At 47.5% G+C, this 15,000-nt stretch overlaps 1 protein-coding gene across 4 annotated transcripts in view; it reads left to right on the top strand.

Annotated features, from left to right (window-relative positions):
* Positions 1-9,138: 9,138 nt before the first annotated feature.
* RGS3 (regulator of G protein signaling 3) overlaps positions 9,139-15,000 on the top strand; it is a 114,757-nt gene continuing 108,895 nt past the window's right edge. For 2 of the 4 annotated variants that reach the window (XM_059657911.1, XM_059657910.1), the window contains exon 1: positions 9,178-9,389. In XM_059657911.1, the coding sequence (XP_059513894.1) occupies positions 9,311-9,389 (79 nt within the window). In that variant the 5' untranslated portion in view covers positions 9,178-9,310. Of the gene's footprint in view, positions 9,390-15,000 lie in introns of all 4 variants that reach the window. The other 2 variants (XM_059657914.1, XM_059657909.1) reach the window with 2 other exon arrangements.

Raw genomic sequence — 15,000 nt, 5'->3', positions numbered from 1 at the left:
ACCTAGCCTTCCTGAAACTCAGTTTCCTCACCTTTGCAATGGGAGCAATATCTGTTTCTTGGGTGGTTCTGTGACTGTGTTTCCCAAGGTGTGGTCCCAGAGCAGCAACTTCACTGGGGAACTTGTTCGAAATGCAAATTCTTTTATATATATATATATATATATATATATATATATATATATATATATATATATATATATATATATAAAATTGATTTTTTACAGAGAGATAGAGAGTTAGAAACATCGATGAGAGAGAAACATCGATCAGCTGCCTCCAGCACATCTCCCACTGGGGATGTGCCCGCAACCCAGGCACATGCCCCTGACCGGAATCGAACCTGGGACCCTTCAGTCCACAGGCCGACACTCTATCCCCTGAGCCAAACCGGTTTCGGCCGAAATGCAAATTCTTGCCCTCGCCGGTTTGGCTCACTGGATAGGGCGGCGGCCTGCAGACCAAAGGGTCCTGGGTTTGATTCCGGTCAAGGGTATGTACCTTGGTTGCAGGCTTCTCTCTCACCGGGGGGTGCGTGCAGGAGGCAACCAATCAATGTGTTTCAGTCTTTCCCTTTCTCTTCCACTCTCTCTAAAAGACCAATGGAAAAATATCATCAGGTGAGGATTAACAACAAAAACACACACAAAAACCCCCAACAACAACAAAAAGAAATGCAAATTCTCAGGCCTCTCCCTGGACCTACTGCATCAGACATTCTGGAAGTGGCCCAGCACCCTTCTTAGAAGCCCTCCAGGTGATGACGAGGCGGGATCAAGCTTGAGAATCATGGACCTATCGATGAAGGTGAGTGACGACATCTGTCACAGAAGGGTTGGGAAAGGAGAGCACTCAGATCTTTCTCTTCCTGTACAATATGATTCTCCTGGTTAGCCATGGCGTTGTGGGAAGGAAAGACACTGCTATCGGCCTCTTGCACACTGTCTCAGTAGTTTTCCAGCTCTCACTTTCCTCTGGAATGACATCCTCACTGAGACGTGGACTGTTTTCCTGCCTGTGTGGCATACCCTGTGTTCACTCTGGAATAGGCTGTACCAGCTCCGTGGGCAAGAAACTCACCGCCTCCATGCCTCAGTTTCCCTAAGTGAGGGCAATCATAGCGCTTATCTCAGGGTTGCTGCAAGGATTCATTCAACGAGCCAAAGTTCTCAGCATGGTGTGGCACATACTAAACATCCCATAGACGTCATCTTTATCACCATCCATTCTCCACAGAGCCTGTGTCCACTTATGAAAAAAGAGCCCAAATCCAAGATACTGGATCCCTTTGGACTGCGTGGAAAACCCCACCTAGACTTCAAAACTCAGTGCAAATCTCACATCTGCCCTAGCTGTTTCGGCTCAGTGGATAGAGGGTTGACCAGCAGACCCAAGGGTCCCGGGTTCTATTCCAGGTCTATTCCGGTCAAGGGCATGTACCTGGTGGGGTGCGTGCAGGAGGCAACCAGTGAATGTGTTTCTCTCACATCAGTATTTCTCTCTGTCTCTCCCTCTCTCTTCCACTCTCTCTAAAAATCAATGGAAAAATATCCTCGGATGAGGATTTTAAAAAAAAAGAACAAATTTCACGTCTTCTCTGGGCCCTGAGTCTTTCTGGCATCTTCAGAAAGAAGCAATCGCCGAAACCGGTTTGGCTCAGTGGATGGAGTGTCAGCCTGCGGACTGAAGGGTCCCAGGTTCGATTCCGGTCAAGGGCACGTACCTGGGTTGCGGGCACATCCCCAGTAGGAGATGTGCAGGAGGCAGCTGATCGATGTTTCTCTCTCATCGATGTTTCTAACTCTCTATCTCTCTCCCTTCCTCTCTGTAAAAAAAACAATAAAATATATTTTAAAAAAAAAAAAAAAAAAAGAAGAAGCAATCATGTCATTGTGTGTGCTCCCACAGGTTATGGTGACATGCGTTAAGAAAAGTGTTTGAGCACCAATCAGAAAGGATATATGCACCCCTATGTTCATAGCAGCACAATTCACCATAGCTAAGATCTGGAAACAGCCTAAGTGCCCATCAGTAGATGAATGGATTAGAAAACTGTGGTACATCTACACGATGGAATACTATGCTGCTATAAAAAGGAAGGAACTCTTACCATTTGCAACGTCATGGATGGAACTGGAGAGCATTATGCTAAGTGAAATAAGCCAGTCAATAAAGGAAAAATACCACATGATCTCACTCATTCGTGGACAATAGAGACCATTATAAACTTTTGAACAATAATAGATACAGAGGCAGAGCTGCCTCAAACGGATTGTCGAGCTGCAGCGGGAAGGCCGGGGAGGGTTGGGGGGCAGGAGGTAGGGGGGTAAGAGATCAACTAAAGGACTTGTATGCATGCATATAAGCATAACCAATGGACATAAGACACTGGGTGATAGGGGAGGCTAGGGGACTGTCTAGGGCGGGGGGATAAAATGGATACATATGTAATACCCTTTGTAATACTTTAAGCAATAAAAAAAAATAAAATAAAAAAAAAAAAAAAAAAAGAAAAGTGTTTGAGGACTCAAAGCCTGGCTCTCGTGCTGTCTGTTCCTTGGTTTACCGACCTGGACAGTGGGAATGACAGAGGTTGGCAGACAGGTCCGTGAGTACCACTTAGCGCTTTGCTTCACACATGGAAACGTCCCAATTAGTTATCTACTGCTGGCCTCGTGCTATCATTTTGTATTTAATTTAATGAAAAATGTGAAGTTTTCCCTAGGTATGAGAGGTAAACGCCCTGGTGATGGGAACACCTTGGCTCCCTTTCCTGTAGGGTAATCCCATCTTCAGCATGTGGGGTTGCCAAAGTTGAATTTTAATTGTTTGTTTACATATAAGACTATAAAGTCCTTGGGGACAGGGACTGTGTCATGTCTGGTCTCTGATTGAAGTTGACGTAAGTGAATGTTTGCTGCTTAAGTGGGGAACGTTCCCTCGTAGGTCAGAATTCATCGCCATAGGGCAGAAGGCTATCTATTATATTGCCTTTCCGGGAATGGAGGAGTGCTACCTACCTATGCTCACGGAGAACCAGATCACAGGTTCAAGCTAAGTCAGCGTGGGCACACTACGGCCCGTTTGAAATGAATAAAACTATTGTGAAAAAAAAACCGTACCCTTTTATGTAATGATGTTTACTTTGAATTTATATTAGTTCACACAAACACTCCATCCATGCTTTTGTTCCGGCCCTCCGGTCCAGTTTAAGAACCCATTGTGGCCCTCGAGTCAAAAAGTTTGCCCACCCCTGAAATCCTAAACCAGTGGTCCTCAACCTTCTGGCCCTTTAAATACAGTTCCTCATGTGGTGACCCACCATAAAATTATTTTCGTTGCTACTTCATAACTGTAATGTTCTACTGTTATGAATTGTAATGTAAATATCTGATATGCAGGATGGTCTTAGGCGACCCCTGTGAAAGGGTCGTTCGACCGCCAAAGGGGTCGCGACCCACAGGTTGAGAACCAACCTAAACCCTGCGAGAGCATATGAAAACGCTGGTTATAACCAGATATGACCACATGGTGGAAGCAGAGGAGAGGGAATGAGTAGTTTTATTAAGTAACTGGAGCCAAACACTGGATTTGGGTCCTGAAGATGATTATGTCTTGCAACATATAGAAGTCATTTTATTTATTTATTATTTTGTTGTTAATCCTCATCCAAGGATATATTTCCATTGATATTTTAGAGAGAGGAGAAAAGAGAGAGAAAGACAGAGAGAAACCACATCGATTGGTTGCCTCCTGCACAAGCCCTGACCAGGGCCCAGGCCAGGGAGGACCCTCCAACCAAAGTAGGTGCCCTTGACCAGAATCGAACCCAGGACCCTTTGGTCCGCAGGCTGATGCTCTATCCACTGAGCCAAACCAGCTAGGGCTTGAGTGAGAGAGAGAATTTGCTTTTAGGAAACAGAACCAGAAAGTATTATATTCACTCACTTTAAAGAACGAATAAGAAAGACAAATATTGTTTGATAAGTACTACATATATACACTCTTATGGTATGGTCAGTTAAGTTTGAGAGAACAGCTGGTCCAGGAAGAGAAGAGAAAGGCCACGGGCATGTACCAGTCCCCAGGTTACAAGTCCCATTATTCATCCTCGATGACCTTTTGTCTCTGTCTCACTCGCCTGAACTAGTGAGTGACTAACATATGTTGAGACTTACTATGTGCTGGGCTGTATATGGGGGCCCAGCCAGCCCCCGCACCTCCGCCCTTCCAGCCAGGCGCCTTGCGGTCTCCGCTTTCCGTCCTTGGTTACCAGGGTTCTCTCCAGCCAGTCTTCAGTCGATTATGCAGAGTGTTTTTGTTTCTTTTCTTTTTTGTGTGTGTTTTAGTTGTAATTCCTGTTTGGTCCTGGGAGCGAGCCTGTGTAGCACCCACTTACGCCAGCCATTTTTAAGTCTCCTTTTCAATAGTGCCCCGTTGTGGACACTCTGGGAAAAGCCCCCAGAAAGGGTTTAGTCGTGATCACGCCCTCTTGTGGATATTATGAGAACAGCATCCTAGTGATGAATTCGAAAAGTCTGAAAAGAAAACCCCTTCCTAGGTACTCTGAGAAAGAGGATTGGTGTGAAAGAGAATATTCTATAGTTGTTCGTTGGCTGGATTCTTATTTTTCCACTGTTCACTGACTACTTTAGCAACCTGATTCATTTAACAACTCTGAGCCTTAGTTGCCTCATCTGTAAATACAAATGCAGGAATTTCCTAAATGTCAATGAGTGGGTCCAGATGATTTCTTCCTGTGTTCTTTCTTCGGTTACAAGTAATTTCTGCATTAGTCAATTATTTTCCTCTCTTGTGCAATTCATGTTGGTACAATTATATTTTTCATACTGATTTGTAAGATTTCTTTGTACATATGGACATATTTGCCATATATCTTATAAATATTTTAAATTCTTTGTTTAAATTTTAAAAATCATACATTTTTTATGGCCATAGGAAAGCTTTTAACATTTTTTATTATTTGAACCATTTAAAAATGTGAAATCCATTCTTAGCTCATTTGCTGCACAAAGGTAGGTGGTGGGTCAGATTTGGCCTGTAGGCAGAGCTTGTACCCATGTACTAATATGGTCATTGAATTTGAACCATCTTTAAATTCCTAGAATAAATACCTCTTGATTATGAATATACTGCTGGTTTTGATGTGCTAATATTTTATCTAACATTTTTGTGTTCATATTCATGTCAGATTTGGTCTAGGAGAGATTTCAAACTTTTCATGGGGCAGAGATATTTTTTATTTGGCTTACATAACATTTAAAATTTTTTATTTTATTTTTATTTACTTAAGAGAGGAAGGGAGAGGGGGAGAGAGAGATAGAAACATCAATGATGAGAGGGAATCATTGATCAGCTGCTTCCTACATGCTCCACAGTGGGGATGGAGCCCACAACCGGGCATGTGCCCTGACCGGGAATTGAACCATGACCTGCTGGTTCATAGGTCTACGCTCAACTACTGAGTCATGCCAGCTGGGCCATTTAAAAAATTTTTTGAATTAATAGCCAATATTTAAAAATTGGGAGATATATTAAAAGCTAGAGATTTCTGGCTTTTCTTAAAAAATGTATCAAAACTGGGAGAATGTGGGCCCAGCTTTGTCACATTTTTACACATGTTCTCTATGATGTTTTCTATTTCATTAATTTCTCTTTTATATTCCTTTTTGGTCTATGGTTTTCTGTTGTTAACCTTAGGATGAGAGAGAATCATTGCTGGGTGCCTCCTGCATGCAGCACACAGGGGATCGAGCCCAGAATCCAGGCACGTGCCCCTACCAGGAATGGAACCCTGACCTCCTGGTTCATAGATCGAAGCTCAACCACTGAGCCACGCCAGGAGGGCCCAGAGTTCTCTTTTATTTGTTTGTTTGTTTGTTTGTTTGTTTCTAAAAGAACCAGGCTTCGGTTTTATTGTTAAAGTCTATTTTCAGCCATGGCCGATGTGGGTAAGTGGTTGAATTCCTGGTCAAGGGTTTCAGATTGGATCCCCAGCCTGGTTGGGCACATGCAAGAGGCAACCACTCGAAGTGTCTCTCTCATATCCTTGTTTCTCTCTCTCTCTCTCTCTCTCTCTATCTCTCTTAGCCCTCCCTCCCTCTCTTCCACTATCTCTAAAAATCAATGGAAAAATATCCTCAAAGGGAAAAAAGGGAGCATATGTAATACTTTCAACAATAAAGATTTAGATAAAAAAGAAAAAATATCCTCAGGAGAGGATTAACAACAACAAAAAGTCTATTTTCAAAAAAAAAAAAAAGGAATTTAACTTTATTATTTTCTTTTAAGATTTTCATCTGAATTAATTTGTTCCTCTTCTAACTTTTGAAATAAAGATTTATTTAAAAATTTTTTGAAAATCTTATTTTCTAAATAAACCATTTTCCTGCTTGAACTTTCTGTGCTGTTCCATTGATTTGTTTGTCTCCTTTCTGGGACTACATTATTATAATACTATCTAACATCTGGTAGTCCTAGACGCCTTTATTATTATTTTTCAAAATTTGTTTGGCTATTGGGCCAGATGATATCTTAACGGCGCTTTAAGATTCTTTAATAGCTAAGGTGAAAATGCACCCCCCAAATCCCATTTGTCCCTTTCTTCCAAGCCCAAGAGGCAGTCCTTATTCTTTAGCCTTTAAAAATGCCTATAATCAATCTTTTTATGTGAATATGGTTTATGTGTATAGTGTATTTAAGTGTATTTTGTGTGTGTGTCTGTGTGATGTGTGTCTATGGGCTTGTGTATGTGCATAGATACATATAGTGTGGGGCGTGTGTTAATATATGTATGAGGTATGTATGTAGTGTGTTTATTTATATGTAGGTGATGTGTATGTATATATAAGGTGTGTTTGCATATATGGTGTACCTGTTTGTACATAGAAAGTGTTATGATATGTCTGTGTGTGCAGAGTGTTTGCAGTGTGTGTTTGTATTGTGTGTAGTATGCATATGTATGTGTGTGTGGGGGGGGGTATGAGGTGTAAAAGAGATACTAGGGCCTGCTGTCACGGGGTGCTAGAGTCTTCAGGGTATGTTAGAAAGCCAGGCTTGGTCCTCAAGTTCCCCTGCCTTTCTGGGGAAAAGGCACTACCCAGGCTCCCACTCACTTTTGTCCGGAGAAAAGAGTGGCCTGCCCCTTTAAGAGAAGGAAACCGTCCGTGCCCTCCTGATGGTGGTAAAGGTGGTGAAGGTGGTGTTATCACACAGGTCGGATCAGGATCAGAGTGGCATTGGGGTCTTTGAACTAAATAGGTTAGTTGCTGAATGGGGCTGAAGGAGTCAGGAGGGACTTGCAAGGCACTGGGACCGTTGTCCTGAGTGGGGGTGCGGTGCCCATGTGGTCCTCCAGGCCATTGACGGATGGGTCCCCTGATCCTGAGGGTGCATCTGTAGGAAGCTCACGGCTTCCCTGGTGTGGCCTCTCCAGTGGTCCCGGGCAGAGCTGGGAAGGAGCCGCTGTCACCTTGGGCACAGCACGCTCTCCTTTCCTGAGGACCTCCTAATTCCTAGCGGGAGAGAACACCCCTCTCAGGGGGCATCCTCCGGCCAGGCTGGCCATGCTCGCCGCTTGCCCCTCACGTCTACGGCACCTCCAGCCTCAGGGTTCTGTCTGCATCCTGTGGCTTCAGCCTGAGGATGCGCCCCTGGCTGGATGGAGTGGCAGAGCCAGGACACCCCCTGCACAGAAGGGTGCCTGGACTCACACTTCCCAGCCAGGAGTGAGATCAGGCACAATCAAGTCCAGGGCGCAGGGGAGTCTACCTGCCACTGGGTTGGGGCCAGCGGAACTGGCTGGCCCTCGTTAAGGACCGTGCTCGGATGTGAGGCTTGGGGAAAGGTTAGAGCACGGCCTCACACAGTGCCAGGATTCAAGCCACCCACTGGCCTTCGTGGGACTCAGTGGCACTTGGCCACTAGTTTGCTAATTTGGGGCTCCGTCTCCCGTTTCTGCTTCCTGCCGGAGGCCAGCTGGCACTGGGGCATCTCGTTCCCTCACCTGCATCAGGAAGGCAGGTCTGCTACCTCCACTTGCTGTTGGCCATGGTACAGGTATGGATGGCAAGGAACAGCAGAAGGAGGGTGGTCTTTTGGGCAGACAGGCCTGGGTTTACATTTCAGCTCTGCCAAGTCATCCACTCTCTCTGCTTGAGGTTCAGGTTTATCCCTGATAAATTGGGGCTAATGCTTCTTGGGGTTCCTATGAAGATTAAATGAGATGATGTGTGTAAATTGCCCAGGTTAGCCCCTGGCACCTGGCACTCAATATATATAACCTTTCTCCCTACTTTCTCTCTGACATCCCACAGCCTTCTCTCGAGTGCATCACGGAGCCACAAATATCCATTTGGCAACTTCTGACACTTCCCATTTTTAGACTTACAAGATGAGCGGCTTTCCCTCCCACAGCAGCGATAGTCGAGATTTGCAGAGCAGATGTCTTGGTGTGAAACTGCTCCCAGGAGGCGTCCCATGAATGTTTGCAGACAAAACTGACCTTTCTTCCAGCTCTGCCTCCTTGCAGCAGGGCCTGGAGAGGGAACGTGTCTACCCCCCTCTGCGTACTGAGCATTTCTGCCCCCTCAGATTCTGGGAGCCCGTCCTCCTGTCCCCGGGCACCAGGCTGCTGAGGGGGACCACGAGGCTGGCTGCAGCAAGCTGCCCTGGTCTGGACCCGCGCCAGCCTGTTCTCCTTCAAGAGGAGGCTCAGCGGGGAGCCGGAGAGGGCAGGGCTTGGGATGGCGCTACAAGCCGCTGGCCGGGCCCATCCAAGTGTGGAGAACACTTTTCCAAAGCCTCCGGGGCCAGGAGGGTGCTCAGGTCTGGTGATTACAGGTCTGAGCTTCAAAAGCATGTTACAAACCTGGCTCAGCGCTGGCGGGGGGAACTGGACGAGCAGGCCCAGCGTGGCCGAGCGGGCAGCCCAGGAGCGGTCCCGGAGCCGGGAGCCCTGGCGTGGCCGCCTGCCCTGCGGGCTTCCGGGGGGACTGCAGTCCAGGTCGCTGTGGCTGCCCTTGCAGTTGGGGCGCCAGCGCCTCGCAGCCTGCGGCCCGCGTCTGCTCGGTCAGGTGGAAACCTCCCCATTCAAACCCGCGCGGGCCAATCAGGGCCTGGCGCGCCCGCCAGTTCAAACGCGCGTCTGGGTCCAGCCCCAGCCGGGCCTCCGGCTCCCGCCTCTCAGACACCGGCGGCGCGGGGGGCGGTGAACCTGCTGCCTCGGTTACGGCGGAGCAACACAGACGCCTCGGGTTACCGGCTGTCCCGCCAGGCCTGGGGCCGGCGGCCATGGAGCACTCCCTGCACCGCGTCTCCCTGGGGAGCCGGCGCGCGCAGCCCGGCTTGTCTTTCTACCTCTGCACCTTTGGTAAGTGCCCGCCCGGCCGGCTGCCAGGGCGGCTGCACCTTGCGCTCAGCGCCCCATAGGGCGCTCGTGGTGATCGGTGAGGCTGGGAGCAGGCGGTCCTTCCACTGGGGGCACCTTCTCGGGTCCCTTCCTCCTGGGGTTGCCTCGGAGGGGCTCAGGCTCAGCCTCAGGCCGGGCAGCCGCTGGGCACCACCTGCTGCCTGGCCACGGTGCCAAGTGCACTTGGTTCTGCCTCACTTGGCTGGAATAATCACGCCCCAGCTAATCTCTCAGAGACCCAGGTTGTCGCCACCAAGTTTCCCATTAGTAAGCAGCTCAGGGTTTAATCAAGGCCTTGTCACTACATCCCCAGGATCTTCTGCGGGGTCAGCCCAGCCGCGGCTCCTGGGGGCTCACCTTGAAGCACTCACAGTGTGACTGCTCTAGTGGATGTCTGGCCCACAGCTGAGGCGTGACCAGGCTCTGGGCAGGGGCACAGGGCTGCCGTAGGGACTGGAGGTGGAAAGAAATGAGCAGATGGCTGCTGTTCCCAAGCCTCCCCAACAACTGCTGGGCGGCAGCTGCGCCGCGGTCTGGACAAACCCGGCCTTCCCAGTAGCTATGGGAAGGATCGCAGCCCTGTCCTGGGATGCAGCCCTTCCCAGCTCTCCATTGGTTTCCTCGCTGGTTCTGCAACTCCCGGTGGAGAGGGGGCTGCCTTTCCCCTGTGAAGATTGAGATCCAGAGAGAGGGAGGGCGCCCAGTGCGCCAGTGACAGAGTTGGTACCGAGCACAGGCCTTCTGAGACCTTCTACCCTTTTCTTCATGAAGGTTGGGGCAGTTACGGCACCACGACTGGACTTGGCTTAGAATTCAAAGGCAGAGCACCCAAGGAGTCAGGCCCTCCTGGGCTCCAGTCCTTCTGCGCTCAGGCTACCCCGCCACACACCTGCCTTTTCCTCCAGGAGCAGAGGAAGTGATGGAAACGCAGTGTCTTGGCCCCTAGAAATGGCCTGTGGTCTGGCATTCACCGGTCCAGCTGGCGGAGGGTAACGAGAGTCACTAACTAGCCACCATTTGTTGAGCACTTACCGTGTGTCCTGCCTTGTACCAAGTTCTTGACCTGCATGATCTCATTTAGTCCTTCCAACTCTCGGAGGCAAATCCTGTTACCCTCACTGGGATGTGGCTAATTAGCATCCAGGATGATCCGAGTTGGTGGGTCAGGAAGGTGTCCGAGGCTGTGAGGCCCTGCGACGTGATGTTAGCTGTGCCCTGATGAAAAAGTAAAACTATGTTGCATGGTGTTTTCTTCCGTATTAGCATGGCAAGTTGTATTCATTATTGAGAACTTAGTGGAAAGAATCGCCTGTAACCTGACCTCCCAGAAAAGACCATTGTTAACGTGTTGGGTTATATCCTTCCAGACTTCGTTCTCTGTGCGTATGGGGGAAGTTGTGTCTAATTTGAACGAAATGGAGATCCTATTGTAATTATAGTTTTGCAACCCATTTCTTTTTCTTACTGGTATGCTGTAACTAAAACCTACTTGCATCCGTCCACATGCTTCCATGGAATTAATCTCCCAGCAAATCTAGGCAGTTTGGGGGGAGGGTCTAGCCCAGCAGGGAGGGTTGCCCTGCCCAACCATGGCCTCGGGGCTGGGTCAGATGGTACCAGGGAAGGTTCCTACGAACTAGTGACTGATCTGAGTGAGCAGGAGGCAGGCAGGGACCTGGTGGGGCGGGGAGCCTCCTGCTCCTATGTGTGCAGTCTCCTCTCAGATCTCAGAGTGACACTGGAAAAGTTCTCTCCTGTTTCCTGAAGTAATAACTCTGTTTCCATGACAAAAGCCACCCCTTTTCCAGGCTGCTGACTTTCTTCATGATCTTTGCTTGACTCCTCGTGAATGAAGAGTCAGATCAGCGGGTACTAACCTGGCCAACTATCAGAAGCAACCGGGGAACCTGTTCAAATAACGCGGACTCCTAGGATCTTCTCCCAGGAATCCCGGTGTACTAGGTCTGGGGTGGAGCCTGAGAATCTAAAATTTAAAAAAGCCACAGAAGTACTTTGGCGATCAGGCAGGTTTGGAAGCTATGGATTCAGAGTCAGTTTGAGTCGCCAACGTGGACTCCCTTAACAGGAAAACTTGGCTACTTTTTTTCTCTGTTCACCGGCCTTTATCCAGCCTGACCAGTAGCCCAGGCAGCCTGGCTTTGTCCTGAATGAACCAGATGAAGGTACTGCCTCGCTGGTAGTTTCCTGAGCAAAAATATTTAAAGGGAACTACATTTCCAGCTTTTCTGGAACCAGAGAGACAAATTGTTTTGACCAGAATTCTTTTCAGAGAAAGTCCTTTGTGGCATAAGTGGTTTATTTATTTATTTTTTATATATTTTTATTGATTTCAGAGTGGAAGGGAGAGGGAAAGAGAGATAGACACATCAATGATGAGAGAGAATCATTGATTGGTTGTCTCCTGCACTCCCCCTACTGGGGAAAAAGCCTGAAACCTGGGCATGTGCCCTTGACCAGAATTGAACCCAGGACCCTTCAGTCCACAGGCTGACGTTCTATCCCAGTGATGGCGAATCTTTTGAGCTCTGCGTGTCAGCATTTTGAAAAACCCTAACTTAACTCTGGTGCCGTGTCACATATAGAAATTTTTTGATATTTGCAACCATAGTAAAACAAAGATGTATATTTTTGATATTTATTTTATATATTTAAATGCCATTTAACAAAGAAAAATCAACCACGCATGTCATAGTTTCACCATCACTGTTCTATCCACTGAGCCAAACCAGATAGGGCTGTGGTATAAGTGGTTTATATATTGTTTGTGCACCCTCATGAGTATAAACCCTTGTCCCCCAATAAGGTCATGTTCAAGTAACGTTAATTGGCCCTTCACGGCCTTCTCAGGAGGTGACCTGGCATTGGGTGGGGGAGAGTATAATAAACTGGGGCTAGAACCCATCTACTCCAGAGGGATTTTTATTTATGAGAAATTATTTGAAGAAACATTTTAGGTGTACATAAGTTTTTCCTTCAGGATTATATCTTTTAATGTTATTAGTATATTTGCTAACATGCTCTTAAAAATCTCAATAACTTCACTGAGATATAACTTACAATTAATTCATTTAAAGTGTACAATTAAATGGTTTCTGGTATATTCGCAGAGTTGTGTAACCATTACCACAGTCAAGTTTAGAACATTTTTATCACTCCAGAAAGAAACATTGTACCCTTTAGCTTATTACCCCTAATTTCCAGTTCCCCCCTCTTGGCCAATCCTAAACAATCACTAATCTACTTTCTGTTTCGACAAATGAGCCAATTCCAGACATTTCATATACATGGAATTATATATAGTTTTTTGTGACTGCCTTCTTTCACTCAGCATATTTTTAAGATTTACTCATGTTATAGCATGTGTCAGCACTTCCTCCTCCTCCTCCTCCTCCCCCCCTCCTCCCCCTCCCCCCCGCCCCCTCCTCCTCCTCCTCCTCCCCCTCCTCCCTCTCCTCCTCCTCCTCCTCCTCCTCCCCTCCCTCCTCCTCCTCCTCCTCCCCCTCCTCCTCCTCCCCCCTCCTCCTCCCCCTCCTCCTCCTCCCCCCCCTCCTCCCCCTCCTCCTCCTCCCCCTCCTCCCCTCCCCCTCCTCCTCCTCCCCCCCCCCCTCCTCCTCTCTTCTTCTTCTTTGCTGCAAAAAGCTTATTGTTTCATTTGGTCCAATGCATGGGAGTGGGCTTCATGGTGGTTAAAAGAATGGCTAGTAGTTTCGGGAAGAGGCTCCGGTAAAAGCCAGACACCAGGGGATGCAGAGGGGCCCCTCAAAGGCCTCTGGGCTCCAAAGGCTCCTAGTCGTGCTGGAGGGTGAGCCTTTTGAGGACATACTCTCCCAGCCCAGCCTGGCGGCCGGCCAGCCCACGGAAGGCAGTCAGGTGGTTGCCCATCTTCTTGATGAGTTTCACCTGCTCACCCGGAAGTGGTTCTCTGGGAAGCCACAGAGAGGAGGGTCTGGGTGGGTAGAACCAGGGCCTGCAGCTCCAAAAGGGCCTGGTTCGGGCTCCTCTCCAAGGCCAGGGTGGCCTCCGTGGCATCCTGAGTTTTGCCCACTCATCTGGGGAGGCTTCAGCACGTCCTGGAAGAGAATGCGGCCACCGCGCTTGTTTTGTAACTTTAAGAGACGCTCAGCGTCCTTGCCCCTCTTCTCCACCAACTTGAGGAAGAAGTGGTCCAGGCCTTCGGGGGCCACATCTTCTGGGTCAAAATAGAAGCCCAGAGAGAGGAGGTGTAGGAGGCCCGCAGATGCAGGCTGGCCAGGCGGTGGACCGCAGCCTCCACCTCGGTGGAATAATTCTGACGAATTTGGGAGCTCATGGTTGTTCGGCAATAAGGAGTTAAGGTACGAAAAACAAAAACAAAACCCGGTGTGCTGGCTTGAGAACCAGAGGTGGTTCTGAAGGTGGTGACTGGATGAGGCGCAGGAGAGTGGCTGGAGGCTGGAAGGGGGGACCCTGGATCTGTTCTGTCCAAACACTGTTGAAGCAAGAGACAGATCTGGGACCCCCGAGGGCACTCATTCATTTTTTATGTCTGAATAACATTCCACTGTAGAGGCAGACCACATTTTGTTCATTCATTCATTAGTTGGTGGACATTTGGATTATTTCTGTTTTTTGGCTGTTATGAATAATGCTCTTTTATAACTGTACATGATTTTGTGTGGACAAACGTTCTCAATTCTTTTGGGTACATACCTAGGAGCAGAATTGCTGGGTCAAATGGTAGCTCTAGGTTTAACTGTTTGAGGCGCTGCCAAACTCGTTTCCAAATTAGATGCACCATTTTCCATTCTCATCAGCAGTGTCTGAGGTCTTTGATTTCTCCACAACCTCACCAACACCTGCTGTTAACTGACTTTGATTCTAGCCATCCTGTGGGTGTAAAGTGGTGTCTCCTTGTGGTTTTAACTTGCATTTCCCTGGTGATCAGTGATATTGAACAGCGTTCATGTACTTATTGGCTATTTGTATATCTTCTTTGGAGAAAAGTTTCATTAGATCCTATGCCCCATTTTTAAATTGGGCTATTTACCTTCTAATTGTTGAGTTTTGAGAGTTCTTTATATATTCTAGATACAAGTTCCTTTTCCAGAAGCCTCATGTTTGAGGATATGTAGCTTTCTTTTCTTTTTATTCTGTTCAAAATATTTTCCAATTTTCATAGTCATTTCTTCTTGAACCCATGGGTTATTTAGAAGTATAGTTCTTAATTTCCAAAGATTGGGGATTTTCTAGTAATCTTTTTATTTTATATCTTATACAGTATTTTACTCAAAAAAAAAACAAAAAAACCATACCCTGCAACCTTTCAGTCTTTCTATGGCTCAGCACATGGTCAGTTTTTAGGAATGTTCCGTATGTACTTGAAAAGATCTGCAGTGGGTGGGTCCAGGGTTCTTTGTAGATGTCAGCTTTAGGTCAAGTTTGCTAATTATGTTGTTCAAATATTTTATATCCTTGCTGATTCCCGCCCCCCCCCCCCCCATTTGTTCTATCAGTTGCCGAGAGAGACATGTTAAAATTCCTACTATAATTGTAAATTTGTCTATTTTTCATT

The sequence above is a fragment of the Myotis daubentonii genome, chromosome 11 (assembly GCF_963259705.1).
Source record: "Myotis daubentonii chromosome 11, mMyoDau2.1, whole genome shotgun sequence".
In the NCBI taxonomy this organism is placed as follows: domain Eukaryota; kingdom Metazoa; phylum Chordata; class Mammalia; order Chiroptera; family Vespertilionidae; genus Myotis; species Myotis daubentonii.
This window is presented reverse-complemented; position numbering and strand designations above follow the sequence as displayed.